The sequence below is a fragment of the Taurulus bubalis genome, assembly GCF_910589615.1.
Source record: "Taurulus bubalis genome assembly, chromosome: 17".
In the NCBI taxonomy this organism is placed as follows: Eukaryota; Metazoa; Chordata; class Actinopteri; order Perciformes; family Cottidae; genus Taurulus; species Taurulus bubalis.
The window spans coordinates 9,169,339-9,185,269 of NC_136605.1; the positions used below are offsets into that span (position 1 = coordinate 9,169,339).

At 43.0% G+C, this 15,931-nt stretch overlaps 1 protein-coding gene across 1 annotated transcript; it reads right to left on the minus strand.

Annotated features, from left to right (window-relative positions):
- Positions 1–1,940: 1,940 nt before the first annotated feature.
- On the minus strand, positions 1,941–15,524 carry LOC306749321 (disintegrin and metalloproteinase domain-containing protein 11-like; the record flags this gene model as incomplete). The annotated part of the gene is made up of 24 exons (XM_079232598.1): positions 1,941–2,035; positions 2,828–2,939; positions 3,589–3,757; positions 3,889–4,008; positions 4,394–4,499; positions 4,614–4,677; positions 4,759–4,809; positions 4,893–4,973; positions 5,288–5,380; positions 5,468–5,539; positions 5,740–5,839; positions 6,297–6,348; positions 6,847–6,937; positions 7,602–7,686; positions 7,781–7,947; positions 8,140–8,211; positions 8,728–8,909; positions 9,409–9,469; positions 9,564–9,627; positions 9,783–9,865; positions 11,688–11,754; positions 12,004–12,080; positions 14,621–14,799; positions 15,464–15,524. 24 exons carry the CDS (start codon positions 15,522–15,524, stop codon positions 1,941–1,943), a joined length of 2,304 nt encoding a protein of 767 aa, XP_079088724.1.
- Positions 15,525–15,931: the final 407 nt, after the last annotated feature.

Genomic DNA, 15,931 nt, shown 5'->3' on the forward strand with positions numbered 1-15,931 from the left:
AAAAATAAACTATTCCACTCCTGTTACTTTATTCCAGTCTCTGAAATTGCTCGTCCAACATTAACCTGTGGACTCAGTTGGTGGCCAGTTGTATGCAGGCAGGCAGGCATTGGAAAGACATGTCTCGTATTAAATTGGTCCACCGTTGATATGTTCTTCATCAGACTGTTCAAGATGAGAGTGAAGGAGGTGCACAGACGCCAAATTACATTCTCAGAGCCCCCGGACTGGAGGAAGACTCCCACAGGGAGAGCCAGCTGCTCGCTCCAGGCAGTGGCCCAGTCCTCAGTGGCCCGGCCGGAAGCAGCCACACCAGTGTGATACGGCTGGTAAGAGGAGAGCCCGGAGGAGGTTGGAGCCAGACGGGGACGTGGAGGAAACGATGATCGGAAGAGGTTTGGAGATATTTTGGGGCAGGAGTGGAAGACTTTTTTTTTTGTCCCCCTCTTTTCTGGTGTGGAAACGTTGGAGGAATACAGGAGTAGACAGGACAGAGAGACAGAAAGACAGGACAGACATCTTATCCTCCACCAGATCTGGAAGAGAAGTGAAAAAGCCGAACGTTAACAGAAAAAACTAAAACTTATACTGACTGTTGTATAGGCAACAGGAAATGAAGATGCTTGAGAAATGGAAGAAACTATTCTGCTTAAAGGGAATATTATGAGATTGTAATGAAATTCAGTGAGATTCAGAAGCTGAAATGAGATGAAGGTGAGGATGATGAGTCAAGGGATGAACTTTAGATGGAAGATGACGGAGTAGGAAGTCATTTGGAATGGGAGGGGATGTTTAGGGATTCTGCTCCACAGAAATCGACATGGTCACAGTCCTGCAAGGTTATACCTTCCTCTCCGAATGTTCCTGCATCCCATGAGCACACATCGAGAGAAAAGACCAGAACACAATCATTAATGACAATAGGAAATATGACAAATAATGACTAACAAGCTAAACTATTTTAAGAAGCATGTGGTGAAGCTCATCATCTTGTCTCGCTTTAGAATTGCATGAAATAGAAAGAACGAATAAGCAGTAACAAATGATCATTCATTAACAGTTAGAACTGTAAAAACGTGACATAAACAAACTTTAATGTGAACATACGATCTTGTTTTTGTACTCAGTTAAGTTTTAACCAGAGAACAGATTATAGGACAAAAACATAAATCACCTAATGGTTAGTTTTCTCCATAATTGTTCTTGATCACATGCAGCAGGACTACAGTAGTCATAACACTGACCATCTCATAGAGTCTCACAAGGCTCGACACCACAGACTTCTACACCTCTCAGCCAGGGGTCTGACTGGGACAGAAAACTTGTGACAGCTCATGCACACATGCACAGACACTTACCTCTGGCCCTAAAAGGACTGACTACAAAAATGTTGCTATTCAAGTCACAACTTTTCATCAACCACAATAGTCGTATGAATCCAACTGTGAGTAAAGTAAGTCGGAGCAGTCCTTTTAGGTCAGAGTATAAGGAGTGAACAATAGCCAGCATGCACAGGTGGAACAGCGCAGAAGAAGCACATCAGTGAGGGCCTTTGGGTCAGGACGCTGCCTGTAACCCGATAACGCAGGCTAAAAGATCACCAGAGGTAAAGCTTTAAAGAAAAGGATGTTCAGGGTAATCTACTGTAAGCATTACACTTTCCATAAATGGCTAATAACATCTGGTGGAAAGGTGCAGGATGGAGCTCAGCTTTGACTCATGATTCAATCAAAGAAAACAACCATTGTGATGTTTCGTACAGATTTTGCCGCCAAAAGCAGTTCAAGCTTTTACGCGGTTAAGCTCAGACTCGACTTCCCATTTCCCCTCCCCCGGTTGGGCGACAAGTTACAAACTAGTATGTCAGAGAGGTGAGAGTGGGAGGAGCAGGGGTTCCTTTAGGTAGAAGCAGACAGGTACACAAAGGCATGCCAGAACTCTTACTTAAATCCCCATCCTGTTCCCCCTAGGACTATAGCTGCCAGGAGAATAGCACCTGCGATGGACCCTATTATGATATTGGTGCCACTGGGACCTGCGCAGAGGAAGGAGGAGGGAGGAAGGGTGCGGAGGAGGAAGAGGAGGGGCAGAAACAAAACAACACCACTAAAAAACACACATCAGAGGACAGCATCGACACTGTACATCAACAACAACAACTAGAGAGAGAGAAAGGCAGATGGTAAGATACCTGCAGACAGAGAAATAGAGATGAAGCGAAGGAGGAGGATACCAGCACGTGGGGTGGAGGTGGGACAACGGGCGGGTGAGCGAGGGAGGTCAGGGAGACAACAGAAACAAAAAAAGCAAAGGAGAGAGAGCGTTTTATTACTTTGTTCTCATCCCCCTCTCCTGCTCTTTCAGCTGGACACCCTCTTGCTCAGGGTGGCTTTTTTGGCCCTATGATTGCTCTGTGTCAGTGGCAGACTGCAAGAAAGTAAGGAAGACACTTAAAGATGGCAGTGACTGCAAGATATACAGTACTACCTTACACATACACACCCACACACAGATACACACACACACACACACACACACACACACACACACACACACACACACACACACTAACATATGCTCTAATGAGTAAACGTGTCTCAACACACGCCCACACTCTTCCAATGTTGAAACCAAGACTTAGCAGGAAGTAAAACACTGTGTGTACTTACTATCTCACAAAAAACAGGTGAACTACTCTTTGTGTTTGAGGACAAGACTCTGTGGGAACTTCAGTACATCGAGACAGTGATGATGGGTCGAGAGTATGAGGGGAATATGAGAAGCAGACAGAAAGAGAGACGTGAGTGGGTTGAGAGGCGCCATGGACCTTTCTTCTCTGTGCCAGTCGGGACTGTTGGCTCAGGGATGGGATCAAAGACACTGCAGTCCTTCCCCGTGTAGTCCCTGTCACAGATACACTTCACCTCGTTACTGCAGGTCTACAAGAGAGTGGGAGAAGGAGAGAGAGAGAGATTAATATCAAGTGCAATGGCTGCAAATAGTAAGAGACGAGCAAGCAGGATGTGATGAACTGGTAAAAAGACAATTAATCCTTGTTAAAACAAGGGTGAATTTCAATTGAATTGTCATTTTAGTGACATATAGCCATTGTTTAAACAACCTTTAAATTACAGTATTTAACTGTCATGTAGTTTGACCCTGTTTCACAACAAACAGTCATTTAGATGCTGTTGAAGCAACACTTCCAGTGTGCAACTTTGATGATTTTGCATCGGAATATGCTTATTTTATAAATAACAAAGAAGAGGAAATATTTCACAAAAACAATGGTTGTTTATCATCTATATCTAAATGGGGAACAGGCCACATACATGTTACAGTAGTTAATAAATCGAGGGTTATACACAATATTGGCTTTTTGTTGACACTGTCATAGACGTGTGAATATTTGCATTATAGTAAAAATATTAGAAACACCACCTTTAACTATGACCTCAGTAATAAAAGAATAATTACCAAAAACATTAGATATTATTGCAAGGTTTGCATTAGATGAGATTATTGGCTACTGATATGTCATTTATATGTCTGTAAAACGTGGAGAGCTGGTGAAGAGGAATTCTTTACCCCGTGGTCAGTACAAATGCGCCCAAAGTTAGATCCTGAACAGGTGCTGAGATTGAATGTCGCCACAGGGAGGCAGCGTCGCTCCAAACACATCATGTTGGGACCACAAGGAGTGCCCTCCTCCACATAGCCCAGGTCTGAACCGTCCTCCAGCAGAGCATGGCCGCCTCTGAGTGAAGCATCCATGTATGCCACACAGGTGGGAGAGGAATTAGACTTGTAATGAAACATTTAAGGACATGGTATTATCATTGTAAACTCTGTTATTTGTGGCAGATCAGATAGATGTGACCCACTTACCTGCAGTCCAGGTATTTGTTCTGGTGGTAGAGGGTGAAGCTGGTCACCTCACCCTGCAGGTCTCCAAACTTTGGTTTCATCGTCAGATTGGCACAGAACAGGAAGCCACATAAGACATCCCTATCAGGAAAAAAAGTAAATGACAACTGAGAACAAACTTTGGCAGTGTTAACAATATCCCACTTCTTTTTGTTTTCAAAATAAAAGAACATATAATTTGGACCATTTTCTGGCAATCTAGTTGTAACAAAGGATTTCAGTATTTTATGCAACAAAAGCTGTTTCCAACGAGATGGCTTCCGTCTTCAGAATGCAACAGTAAAGTTTTAATATTGTATTTATGAAATTGATTTAATTAAGTAAAGCTTCAAACTTAAGCGGTGCAAAATCTGCACAAAATTAAGTTGAGGCGAATACTTTTTTGCAAAAGAAGCAGAATGTAGTGAACACACTCGTATCCTTCTACAAGAAGATCAGCAAGAGATGTCAGGATGGTGTGACTCACGGCTTGTTGCACTGCAGCCATCCTCGGCCTTCAGGACCCGGACCACAGTTGCCTTTCTCTGTCCCCTCAGCATTCAGCTTCTCATAACAAAACCTGTCTGCTGAATCTGGGAGGGCAAACAAGGATACTAATCAGACTGTTGCAGGTGGAATGAGACTACAAAGCCATATATACACAACACACCCTTTCCAGGTGAAAGCCGCATGCGTTCTATACTTACTATAACCCCAGAGCCACCTACACTGGCCATCACGAGTTCTGCATCGTCCACCGTAACAGCGACCCTGAAGAAATGAGGCAACAATAATAAAGGATCTGGAAGCGTGAACTGCAGAGCAGAAAACATGCCACAAGTGAGCTCTTACCTGATTAGTATCACACATGTAGCCGTCAAGCTTGTGCACATTATGAGGACACTGCAAAAGAATTAGAGTACTTAATGTTCCTGATACCCTTCTTGATCTTGTTGTTGTTGTTTATTTGTTACAGTCAACTCTACCTGGCTGGAGTCTCCGGTGCAGGTTTCTGGAATGTCACAGTCATTCACAGCCTCTCGACATACCACGCCTCTCCGCTCATACTAGATCCAAGCATAGAAAAGGCATCAGGTAAATGCTGGATAAGTCATACACAGTGCGTTATTATATAAGATATAGAGATATTTAACTCTTAATCAACGCTTTTCTTATCTTTTTTTGCATTTTGGGGAAAAGTACTGTATACCTAATGGGGCACACACCAGGAATCCCTGGACATCAATATGAAGGTTGTTGGGGGTGGAAGCTTAAGCCATGCCTTATATCTAGAACTCATTTCTTATTCCAGCTATCCTGATGAGCAAAACAATCTAAAAAAATATATTACTATATCAAGTTATTTATTAGGTGGACTCACCTTGCAGCTACTGCAGCAGAGTCCGTTACTGCACATGGCATCGTGGGTAAGTGTGCACTTTTTACAGCAGGCTCCTCCACTACGGGCGCACTCCTGCAGCCATAGACATGAAAACAAACCTTCAGCTCCGCTCCAGAAAACAGCTTAAGAACTGGCTTTCATGCATGATGTCCAACTCACCACTTGGGATCCACAATCACACTCTTCCCCTGGCTCCACAAAGCCATTCCCACACTCCGGAGGGTCCAACAGCTGATGGAGACAGATATCGACATATATGAGCACATATACTGTATGTATGTGAGGGCATATATATATATATATATATATATATATATATATATATATATATAAATATATATATATATATATATATATATATATATATATATATATATATATATATACAGTATGTATATTTATCACATACTTCATCCCCACATGGCCCTCACCTTGTTTGGCTTGTTGAAGAGGCAGCTCCCGCTCCCCTGGAGCAGGAACTGGATGTACTCATCAACACTGCAGCGAGAAAACTTTCTGGGCAGATAGTATCTGTATTCACAAACAAAAACACACAGCACAATGCTTTTCATACTGTGTAAGGAATGCCAGATCCACTGTGGGTGTCTGTGCCATCACTTTGCAATCAGACAGAAATGTTACCATCTGACGTAGTATATTACTCAAAGGAATCATTTTGATTGGTATTGTTCCATTTGGTAAGGAGAGCCAAATGCAAATCGTGCATACTGTAGAGTAAATGGTTTAAATTAAATTTGTAATTCTTACAAGGTAGTTGGCACATTTATGTCTGAGGTTTTCAACATGCCTTCATGTCAGATAGAAGCTGTGATTATCACAAGTTTGGCTAACTGAGTGAAAGGAACAGAAATAAATAGCAGAGGAAGTGCAACAAAACCTGTCAACAAACAGACAAAAGATGAATTTTACAGGTGTGTTGTGTTTTTGGTTGTTGTTTACGTCAGTGTGCACTCATGTGGATCTTTACCCCGTGTCTTCCATGATGCAGCCGAGCCAGGCATCCGGGCATCTGCAGTCTCCTGTGAAGAAGACAAGGAGGAAGAAGAGCACAGGTGAGAGGGGGAAACTTAAATACACAACGTGAAAGAAAACAATGTGATTACCGACCAACCAAGGCTGTGACACTTCACACGCTGTAGCAAGTCTTGAGAAAACAGATTTATGATCAACAAAGAAGAATAGGCTTTCCCTACAACTGATACTTAGTGACAGAGGTAAGAAGAACCTATAGTGTCTCTTGTCCTGGCATTGAATAATGGACCCGATGGCTCTTAATCTTGGAACCCATTGTTCAGTGGCAGCAATGCTCTAACCACCAACCCCTCCTTCTTGGACTCAGGTGACTAATCACCTAATGGAGAAGTCTAATTACAGAAGAGAACAGGGATGCTCAATACCGTCTCTCTCTGCCTCAATCCTTCCCACGCTGAACTTGCTCTCTTTGATAATGTATTTCTGATTTATTTGCAGATCCTATCTTCCCTCCTGCACTATCAGGCTTTCCTGTCATCTTTTACCTGCAGAGTTGCGCACGTTGTTCCACCTCATGCCGATGTTCTGGCCCAGACTCTGGCACAAAGTGATGGCCATTGCTCCAACATTCCCGTACTGCAACACATTCATATAGGGGGAGCTTTATTGTGAGACTTTGAAATCCAATCCTAAAAGGTATTTACCAGGATTAAATAGTTTGACCTTTTGGGAAATATTCCTATTACTTTTCTTGCCAAGATGAGAAGATCAATACCACTCTCGTATGATAGATATGAGGCTACAGCCAGCAACCAGTTAGTGCAAAGACTGGAAGCAGGGGAGTGAGCCTGGCTCTGCCAAAAGGGTAACAATATACCAGCATGTGCAAGTTTCAAGTCAAAAACTGAGTTGTAAGAACAACAAATCAACGTTTTACCGGAGAGTTATGTGCTGGACTATTTCTTGGCTTGGACCGGTAAGGTATTGGAAGGCAGATTTTGTTTACCTTTGAAGAGAGCCGGGCTGCTGGTACTGTTTCCAGGCCTTATACTCAACTAAGTGCCTGCTGACTCAAGCTACATATTTATCATACAATCATGAGAGAGGTACAAAAGAAAAAGAAATTAGCATGGTTTCCTAAATGTAAAACTATTCCTTTATTTAGTCGTTCATCTAATAATTTGGTTGCAACACAATTTAAAACCTTGAACTCATTTAATAAAAAAAAAGGTTTTCAGTAGTGGTCGTTCAATATAGAGACGTTGCAACTGAAAATGCAACCTTTCTAGCTTTTCCTCACCTCGTTGATGCCTCCTGCCCTCGTGAGAGAGCACACTCCTCCTGTGAAGGCCGTCCCACTGCGGCTGCTGTGAAATGTACGCCCTCTGAGGCGCAAAGGAAATATGATTTAAATAAAACCTCAATAAGCACCCAAACATCATATAGGCCTCAATTATCAAGATTTTAGATTCCTCTTACGAGAAAAGATGGACGACGTCACTCTGATCTTTGATGTTGTCCTTCCTGTATTTCATGAAGTTCTGCAGCGTTATCAATGGATCTTCCACGACTGGCATCATATTTTTAGAGGTCCAGGTCTCCATAGCAACCAGCACGATCCTTGTGTTCAACTGTTCCTTGTAGATCTGGGGACCAAAAGAAAACGGCCATCAGTCTCCCACTTTGTGGGTGTGACACATGTGCTGTGAACACTGTGTGCAATCTGGGATAAATCATTCTCAAATGTAGAAATAAGCACACAGTTCTCGACAGGTGGCAGCGTGAGTCAACAGAGTTTAGGAGCAGGAGGATTATAATCTTTCAAACAAAGCTCTTACCGCGTCTGCCATGTTGACCACTGCTTTGGCAAAGTTCTTGGTTTGGCTGTTGGAGCGACGCAGCTGTACAAACTGTGGAGACACAGAGATACACAGATGGCGTCAGAGATGACTCACATTCACTCTCACACACAAGTACACACACACACACACGTTTGTATATAGATACCTATAAGGACCCTGATTTAGATTTAAAGGAATGTGTCACTGATTGATTATAGGTTATCTTCCATTTATCGTCAGCTATATTTTAGTATTATAGTTTCCACTGACACGTCAACATCTGTACATTTATGCCTCTGAGGACAGTTGTAACAGTATAGTTTACTTTCACCAAAAAGACATGCGCTGATATTAGAGGATGCCACAGAAAAATGACCAGCAGCCCAAATGTAGCTTTCTTTTCCCATGTTGACATTTGTCAGACAAGCAATCATGACAATAAGCAGATTAAATGCACACATTGCTAAACTAGGCTTAACCAAACCATGCTGTTAGATCAAGGCACTGTTTGACAGCTTCGGACAACAAACTTTCTCTGCACAACAAAGTCCACATAATTAGCAGTAAAAAGTACTTTCGGCTCACCATTTCATTGTCGTTGACCACCATCAACTCAATATATTTGGTCTCAGTCTGGACAGAGGGTTTGCGAACATATCTCTTGGATCGCCTCGGCCCCCCGGACACCTGCTGCTCCCTCAGTTGGTCCGGTGTGTCGTCATCACCGTCACCTCCTCTGCTATCCCACTCATCGTCCTCTGTACAGTCTGGACACACAGAGAAGCAGAGCTGCAGGCACTTAGAGCAGTATTACTATTTTATTGTGTATTAAAGGCGCAGGGCAAATATTTCTATGTTAATTTCAGTCAGAACATTACAGTTCCCAATACAAACAGCTGTAACTGTCGTCATCACCCCGTCTGAATTAATTCATTTAGCTTCCCGTTCAATTATAACATTAGTTTTGTCAGAATTGTCCTCTCTTGCTTTGACGACAACAAAATGTAGTTTTTTTTAACACTGGAATGACGACAATAATTGTGTTGGACAGTAACAGTAAGCAGTAAATATAAAACATGTACAGTCAAATCTATTTTGAAATTATTGCAAAAGTAGAAGGGGGGTTATGTCTAATTAATCTAATTGAAGAAAAGGCAATTATATAAATATATTAAAATATCATAAAGATAAGAAAAGACGTAAAGGTTGTACTATTCTGATGTGATATGAGTGTCAGTAATTTATGCTTTAAATACAATTGAGTACCTGGGCAGTGGGGGGAAAGTCTGATATCAGGCATTCTGCGGATTAAGTGAGCGCCATCATCCTATAACAAAATATACCCAGATGACATTAGACAAATAAGGAAATCACAATACTTTGGTAATCATCACGACAACGGCTACCCTCTGACCGTTTACCTGTTGGCTCCCGTTGTGAACCGGCTCAATCCCGTAAGAGAAGAAGCCGTCGGAGAACATGCCGCTGAGGACCAACAACAAGAGAAAGACACTGAGATGCAGAGCAGAAAGAGACAGGGAACTTACTAATCAAGCAAAAATAAAGTAATTGTGTGTGCAGAAAAACATAGCAGGACAACCAATGTGATTTTATGAATAAAGCTTTACTGTCAGGCTCACCACAGGCCGTGGCAGGTGGAGAGAGCTGCCCAGGACTCTGGCAAACCTCTCAACCGTCCCTGGTAGTAGCAGTGCTCCCCTCCCTGTGGACACAACATACCACTGTGTCATGAAACAATCTCCACTGACACATATCAGGCTTCACATGCTCTTTTATCCTTCATTTGGGTATCAGAACCGGTCCTCTCTGAGGGAAAACCTCTCACAACCTCTGCATATACGACTACCCTCTCCCTCTTTCCACGCTATTGCATTTATGGCACAGTTTGTGACCTACTTGTATCCTGCGCTTTGCTCCACTCTATTCTGCTTCACCGACAATGGAGTTGAAGTTAAACCTATGACAAGCATCTCTTCAATAAATTAAACAGATAGATCTGAGAATGTAACGTGAAATGTACAGTATGAAGGCTGCATCGGCGTCATCTGCTCTTTCCATTCCTCATCCCAACTTTGACCAGACAATAGAGCCCCAGCTTTTGTCTCCAGCTGAGCTAACACTCCCGAGAAGGTCACAGAGGCGAAGATGAACCACCGGGAAAGGTGAGAAAATTGAGAGACACTGTTTCACCTGGATCAAATTGAGTTCAGCAGGGTGTCTCAGCCTTGCCACAACAGCTCCGGAAAACAACACCTTGGTGCTTTAAATGAAGAGGGAAAAAAAGCAGTCTGACAACAGAGATGAGTCTGGTTACGTGCTGCCCACAATGCATCACATGTTCAGCAGCAGCATCAGAGGCATTACGTGAGGCCTCCGTCCAGCTGAGTGACAATCTGGTGTAACTGCAGGTCTCCATCCTCGACCCTGCGAACCACCTCTCCCTCCCGCTGCTCTGGGAGCAAACCCAGATTGTCGATAATCACACATACACCCCCGAAAATAACTATTCAAAAGCTCGTCTTGCCTTTGTATTAACTGACAATTTCCTCCTCATTTTTCCTCCTCCTTTTCCTCCTCTCCTGCTCGCTCTTTCCTCCCTCTCGCTTTTCTTTCATTCTCTGCGCTGCCAAGAAGTTAATGACACTGCTGAGCAAACCGGTTGCTATAGAAACAGGCTTGTGATTGGTCAGGAGGACTGAGGGAGAGTTTGGAATGATTGTGGGTGGGGACATGGAGTGCTTGGGTAGGTGGGTGGGGGACTGTAAGCAGTGAGTGGCACATTTAGACAGAAACATTAATGCCATCCCTCCTGGCGAGTAAAATGCAATGGCATTCCTCTGGTCGGTCCTGACAAGAACACATCACGTTAGATGTCAAAGCTTTCATCCATTTCCCCGTTCTCTATCTCTATCCTTTGAGCTTGTGGTTTTACATCACAGGCATCCACTGACTTTCTTCTTGACCGTCTGAGAAAGGCCCCAGCTGAGAGAAATGCATGCACACCGCTGACAGGAAGAGCCCAAGTATGTAGAGCACAGTAACAGACAGTTAAATGGCAGCCTACTTTTGAAGCAGAGAGCACACAATGCACGGTCTATAAATAGATCAAAATAGGAGGATGAGATCAAACTGTAAAAACTTTCAAAAAAAACATTACAATCACATAAAGAGATCAGCCATAAAAGGTACAAACAAACAAAAAGAATGTCTTTTGTTTCTAAAAGGAGACTTAAATGAAGCAGCTCTGCGCTAGATGACCTTAAAATATAAATGAGACATGGGGACTGTGTTATATAAAGAGCTCTCGAGAGGCATTGCATCTGACAAACAAAACTTTAAATGTATTCTAAGATTTACTGGCAACAGCACCAGTGTTAAAGTCTCAGTTTGTGCAGCCAAAGAACTGAATGCTGTGCGGCCGCTCTGGTCATCTCATTAATATGCTGCCTTCTTTGTGCCAAAAGACAAGTTCACTCACTGAAATCCTGTCCCTTCACATCCCCGCCCCACGCAAACTGCCTTACCACAGACTGCGAGGGGCTGCCATGCTGGTTAAAGTTCCGTTCCACATATTCTGAAGACAGGAGGTGACTGCAAAGAGAAGAGAGAAGTCATTAACATAAATCTGTGGAACCCCACAAACATACAGCAGTGTGTGTCTGTGTTTTCCACAGTGGTATTCTCTATCTTGTGATGTAACATAATAGAGGCGCTAAGTGCATTTGCTTAAGTGCTGGGAAATGCTAATGAGAACAGCTGTTGTGAATTAGGAGCGCCTCCTGATACTGTATTAAAGTGTGTACAGAAAGGCAGATCTGATGGATAATCAGTAATACTAACTGGTTTAGCTCCAGCTCCAGAGTGAAGGTGTGTCCAAAGGCTTCCACTTGGAAACAGCTCTGGGCCAAGTGGACGGGCTGAAAAAAAAGCCCACAGTGACAGATTTTATAATTGATCAATTCAAGTATTACAAAACATTTATTGTTCAGAGTGTTACTCTAAAAGCCAAAGAGTTATTGTGAAAAGGTTCTATGAATAATTTAACAGAATCAATAGTGTGCACAACTCGGCTGCTGACATAATATAATTGATAAAGTCTCCATTGATCAACACTGACTGCTAGCATTCTGGCAGGTATAACTACAGAGAGCGATGGTTGTTTACGAGCTAAGCTGGACTTCATGATAGAGATGGATGGAGAGGGAGGAGGCAGAAGAGAAGGAAGAGAAGACTTTGCTGGTACGGTCTATATTCATGATATGCTGTGCCAATGCCCCAAATGGACAGCTGCCAGAGCTGAGGAGGTGAGGAGGCAGCCGGGCCATGAGTGAGAGAGAGATTTATTATGTGTCTCTTCAGCAGCCATGACTGTGCTAGCATGGCTTTGATCTCAGTCTGGAGGAACCAGGCTTGAGTGAATCACTGGGCTTTTACAATAAAATGCATCACTATCCAGGATTATTCCCTCCGGTGAGTTTGGACAACAGATTTCGTCCTACTGTCTCGGGGAGGCTGAAGCATGCGGTGCCATCAGGGCCTCGGTCTGTGTGCAGTAATGTAGTTACATCGGTTGCATTTGTGTTTTGATCTTTATGTGATACTACTCTTTATGTGATACTTTATTTGATACTACTCTTGTCTTGACCAACTGTTTTCACTATGGAAATACATTGAGTAGCTGCGCTGGAGCTTTTGATTGTTTCACAACATCTTCTTCAGCGTCTGCACAGTTGCAATGAAATTGTTCAAAATTGTAAAATAAATTGAGCACATTGGTTCAAAAGGTGAGATTGAAATGTTCCATCCATCTTGGTCTCACAGAGAGTGCTTTTCATCAGGAATTGAACCTTAAAAATCCTGAAATTACATTTCATCTACATAAAAAATTGAGGCCAATAACCAGTAAAATCAGTTTCTCATACAGGTTTATCCACCGCCAAAACAATAACGTAAATATCCAGGTACAGCATATGAACAGCCTGAAATCTTAAAATACTTGTAATTCAATCTGCGGTAACACATGAACACTAGTTCGTCTTTCAGTGTCAACTGAACACAAATAAATCCTCACAGATCAAAACAAACTAGTGTGGCAAGAATGCTGTCTCATCACTTCTTAACGCAACATGATGTGACAGAAAAGAAAAAAAATTCAGCTCATCTCTTGCTGCCTCTAAGTTTATCATGTCCCTCATTACAAGTATCTTAAATACTTCAAAAAAAAGGGCAAATCTAGTAGAGCAGCTGAAACAGGGACGTCTGAAACCTTTTGTATCTCCAGAATGTATATTATGGGAACTGCAACACCATTCATCAGTCTTCAAACATGTGACTATGTGTGTGTGTGTGTGTGTGTGTGTGTGTGTGTGTGTGTGTGTGTGTGGTGTGTGTGTGTCTGTCTAAGGAGCCTAATGTACTCTTTCAACAGTTCTATGATCTACATCATATCAGCATGACAGAGAGAGATACAGGGCCTCTTGGACCATGCAGCACTTCTCACACAGGCCTGCTTCATAATTAATGGAGACATACTTCAACACATCGCTGAATAATGAAGAAGTCGGGGGCTCAGCACAGCAGTCGGATGATCGGACATTACGACTGAATATTTCAGGACAGGCTAAGCTTTGCCATGTGGAGATGAGGGCCGTTACAATAACAAACATGCACGCAAACATTTAAAAAGCTCTTTGATAAACTGTGCATTTACTACAATGCTTGCACACAAAGCAGGTCAGAACTTGCCCCACGTGTTGTGGCCTGAATGTAGGCAGGAAGATGGCTGCAAAACAACAACTTGTCTGTCTTGGTTTAATCTCATCTGACATTAATTCTCAGTGGACATTGGAAAGGGTTTTTTAGTAACTAACTGGGTCAAAATAACTGCTGAGAGACACCATTCTTCACTCTATCCCTGTGTAGCAGAAGCCGAGCAGTAGAGAGATGAATGCTGCACTGTTACACAAACAAAAATGAGGTTTCCATCAGCAGCACAACAGCCTGTGTTGGTACTGTCACAGCTATACACTGTATGTCCACAAAGACTTGCTTAATGCCACCAATAGTGAATCTCTTGAGTAAGGATACATGCTGAGCACTATATGTCTACATGCTGATATGCACATTAAGCTGCAAGCACCCTTTTCATATGACTTTGTTCCAGAAAAATATGTTCTACCTGTGTATGTGAGGTAACAATGAATAAATGTGCTCATCCATTTCCCAACTGGGATGCTTTCTTTTTAAATCTAATTACAGTGAAATGGATCTATTCCTCATTTTGTCAGGCGATTCCTGAAAGATAAGGACCCCTGGGTGTACTTGGCCCTCAAATTAAGACCACTGGGCAGAGAATCACAGAGAACCAAGTGATCCATTGTGGAAAATAAACAGCATTGGGAATAGGACAGATTAATTGGCTTTTTTTTTTTTTTTTTTACAATTAGTTACAACTTACCAAAGTGCTCCCAGTGCTGTTCTTCACCCTGGTATCCAAGTGGTCATGAGCCATTTCCTCCTCCGACTCAATCTGCTGCACCAACCGCTTTGGATAGGTGACCTTGGTGGCAGTGTCCCCGCTGTCCGGGGTAAACCAGTCCCAGATGGCTCCATCCGGTGCAGGGCTCCTGTCCACACCTGCGGGTGAAACAAAGACACTCAGGCTCATGAGTGTGCACAGGGCTTGGCAAGGTAGGGACACACCTGAGCCTGTCCAACGTGTACCTGGTAGTGGTGTAGTAAACAAAACAAATCATAAGACTTCATTATAAAGTGTTATATTTTGAATAAGTCACACTGTGAGCATTTAGATCAGTGTTTTTATTAACAACTGAGCTGTTAATAACGTCGTATCAGTACAATAAATGTAGTGGATAAGATTTTACTGAAAAAAATGTAGTAGTTTGTCATAGCTTATTCTCTATAGTAGCCTGACGCCCATATTTATATATAGGTAGCTACACGAGGCCATGTAGCTTCAAATCACTCACGTAAAACGCGCTCCCTTGTTGATTGATCAATTAAATCATTGTGCTCTTCGATGTGTATCGGATTAAACAGCGCTTTAAATACTTATGGGAGCGTTTCATTTAGGCGATGGGGCTGCGATGAAAATGTGTTGATGCAGCAAATCTACCGCAACGGAGAGTGCTTTCAAGCCAGCGGACCGACTGGCACCGAGCTCCCGCTACAATCAACACAGCCTACACCGGGGATGGAAAAGTGCTGGCGCAAGGGGGGTGGCGGGGGATGCAAAGGAAACGAAAAGGGTGCTCCCGCTCTTTATCCGAACCCCTCTTACCTGAGACCGCAAGCCTCTCCCCCACTGCAGCAAAGACCATGAAGCACCACACCGCCAGCATGATCTTCACATATTCTCCCGGATTACAACATCGAGAGCGGCATAATGTCACAAAGCCGACCGACGGAGGGGAAGAGGTAGACCAAAGAACCGCGCAGCCAGAAATGATCGCGAGGAGCGAAAGTGAATCTGCTAAACATCTGATGATGCTCTCTCTTTCTCTCTCTCTCTCTCTCTCTCTCTCTCTCTCTCTCTCTCTCTCTCTCTCTCTCTCTCTCTCTCTCTCTCTCTCAGCTTCGGCAAACACCGCTGTTGACAATTTGGATTATCATATCAGAATTATGAAAAATGAATCACAACCCAGGCCTACGGTTGATCAATACAGGCCAGTGTATTGATCGGTGAGGATGGAGCGCGTCTCGGATGCAAAGCTGCGCGGGAGCGTTTGTGTGAATGGTTGAGGTTATA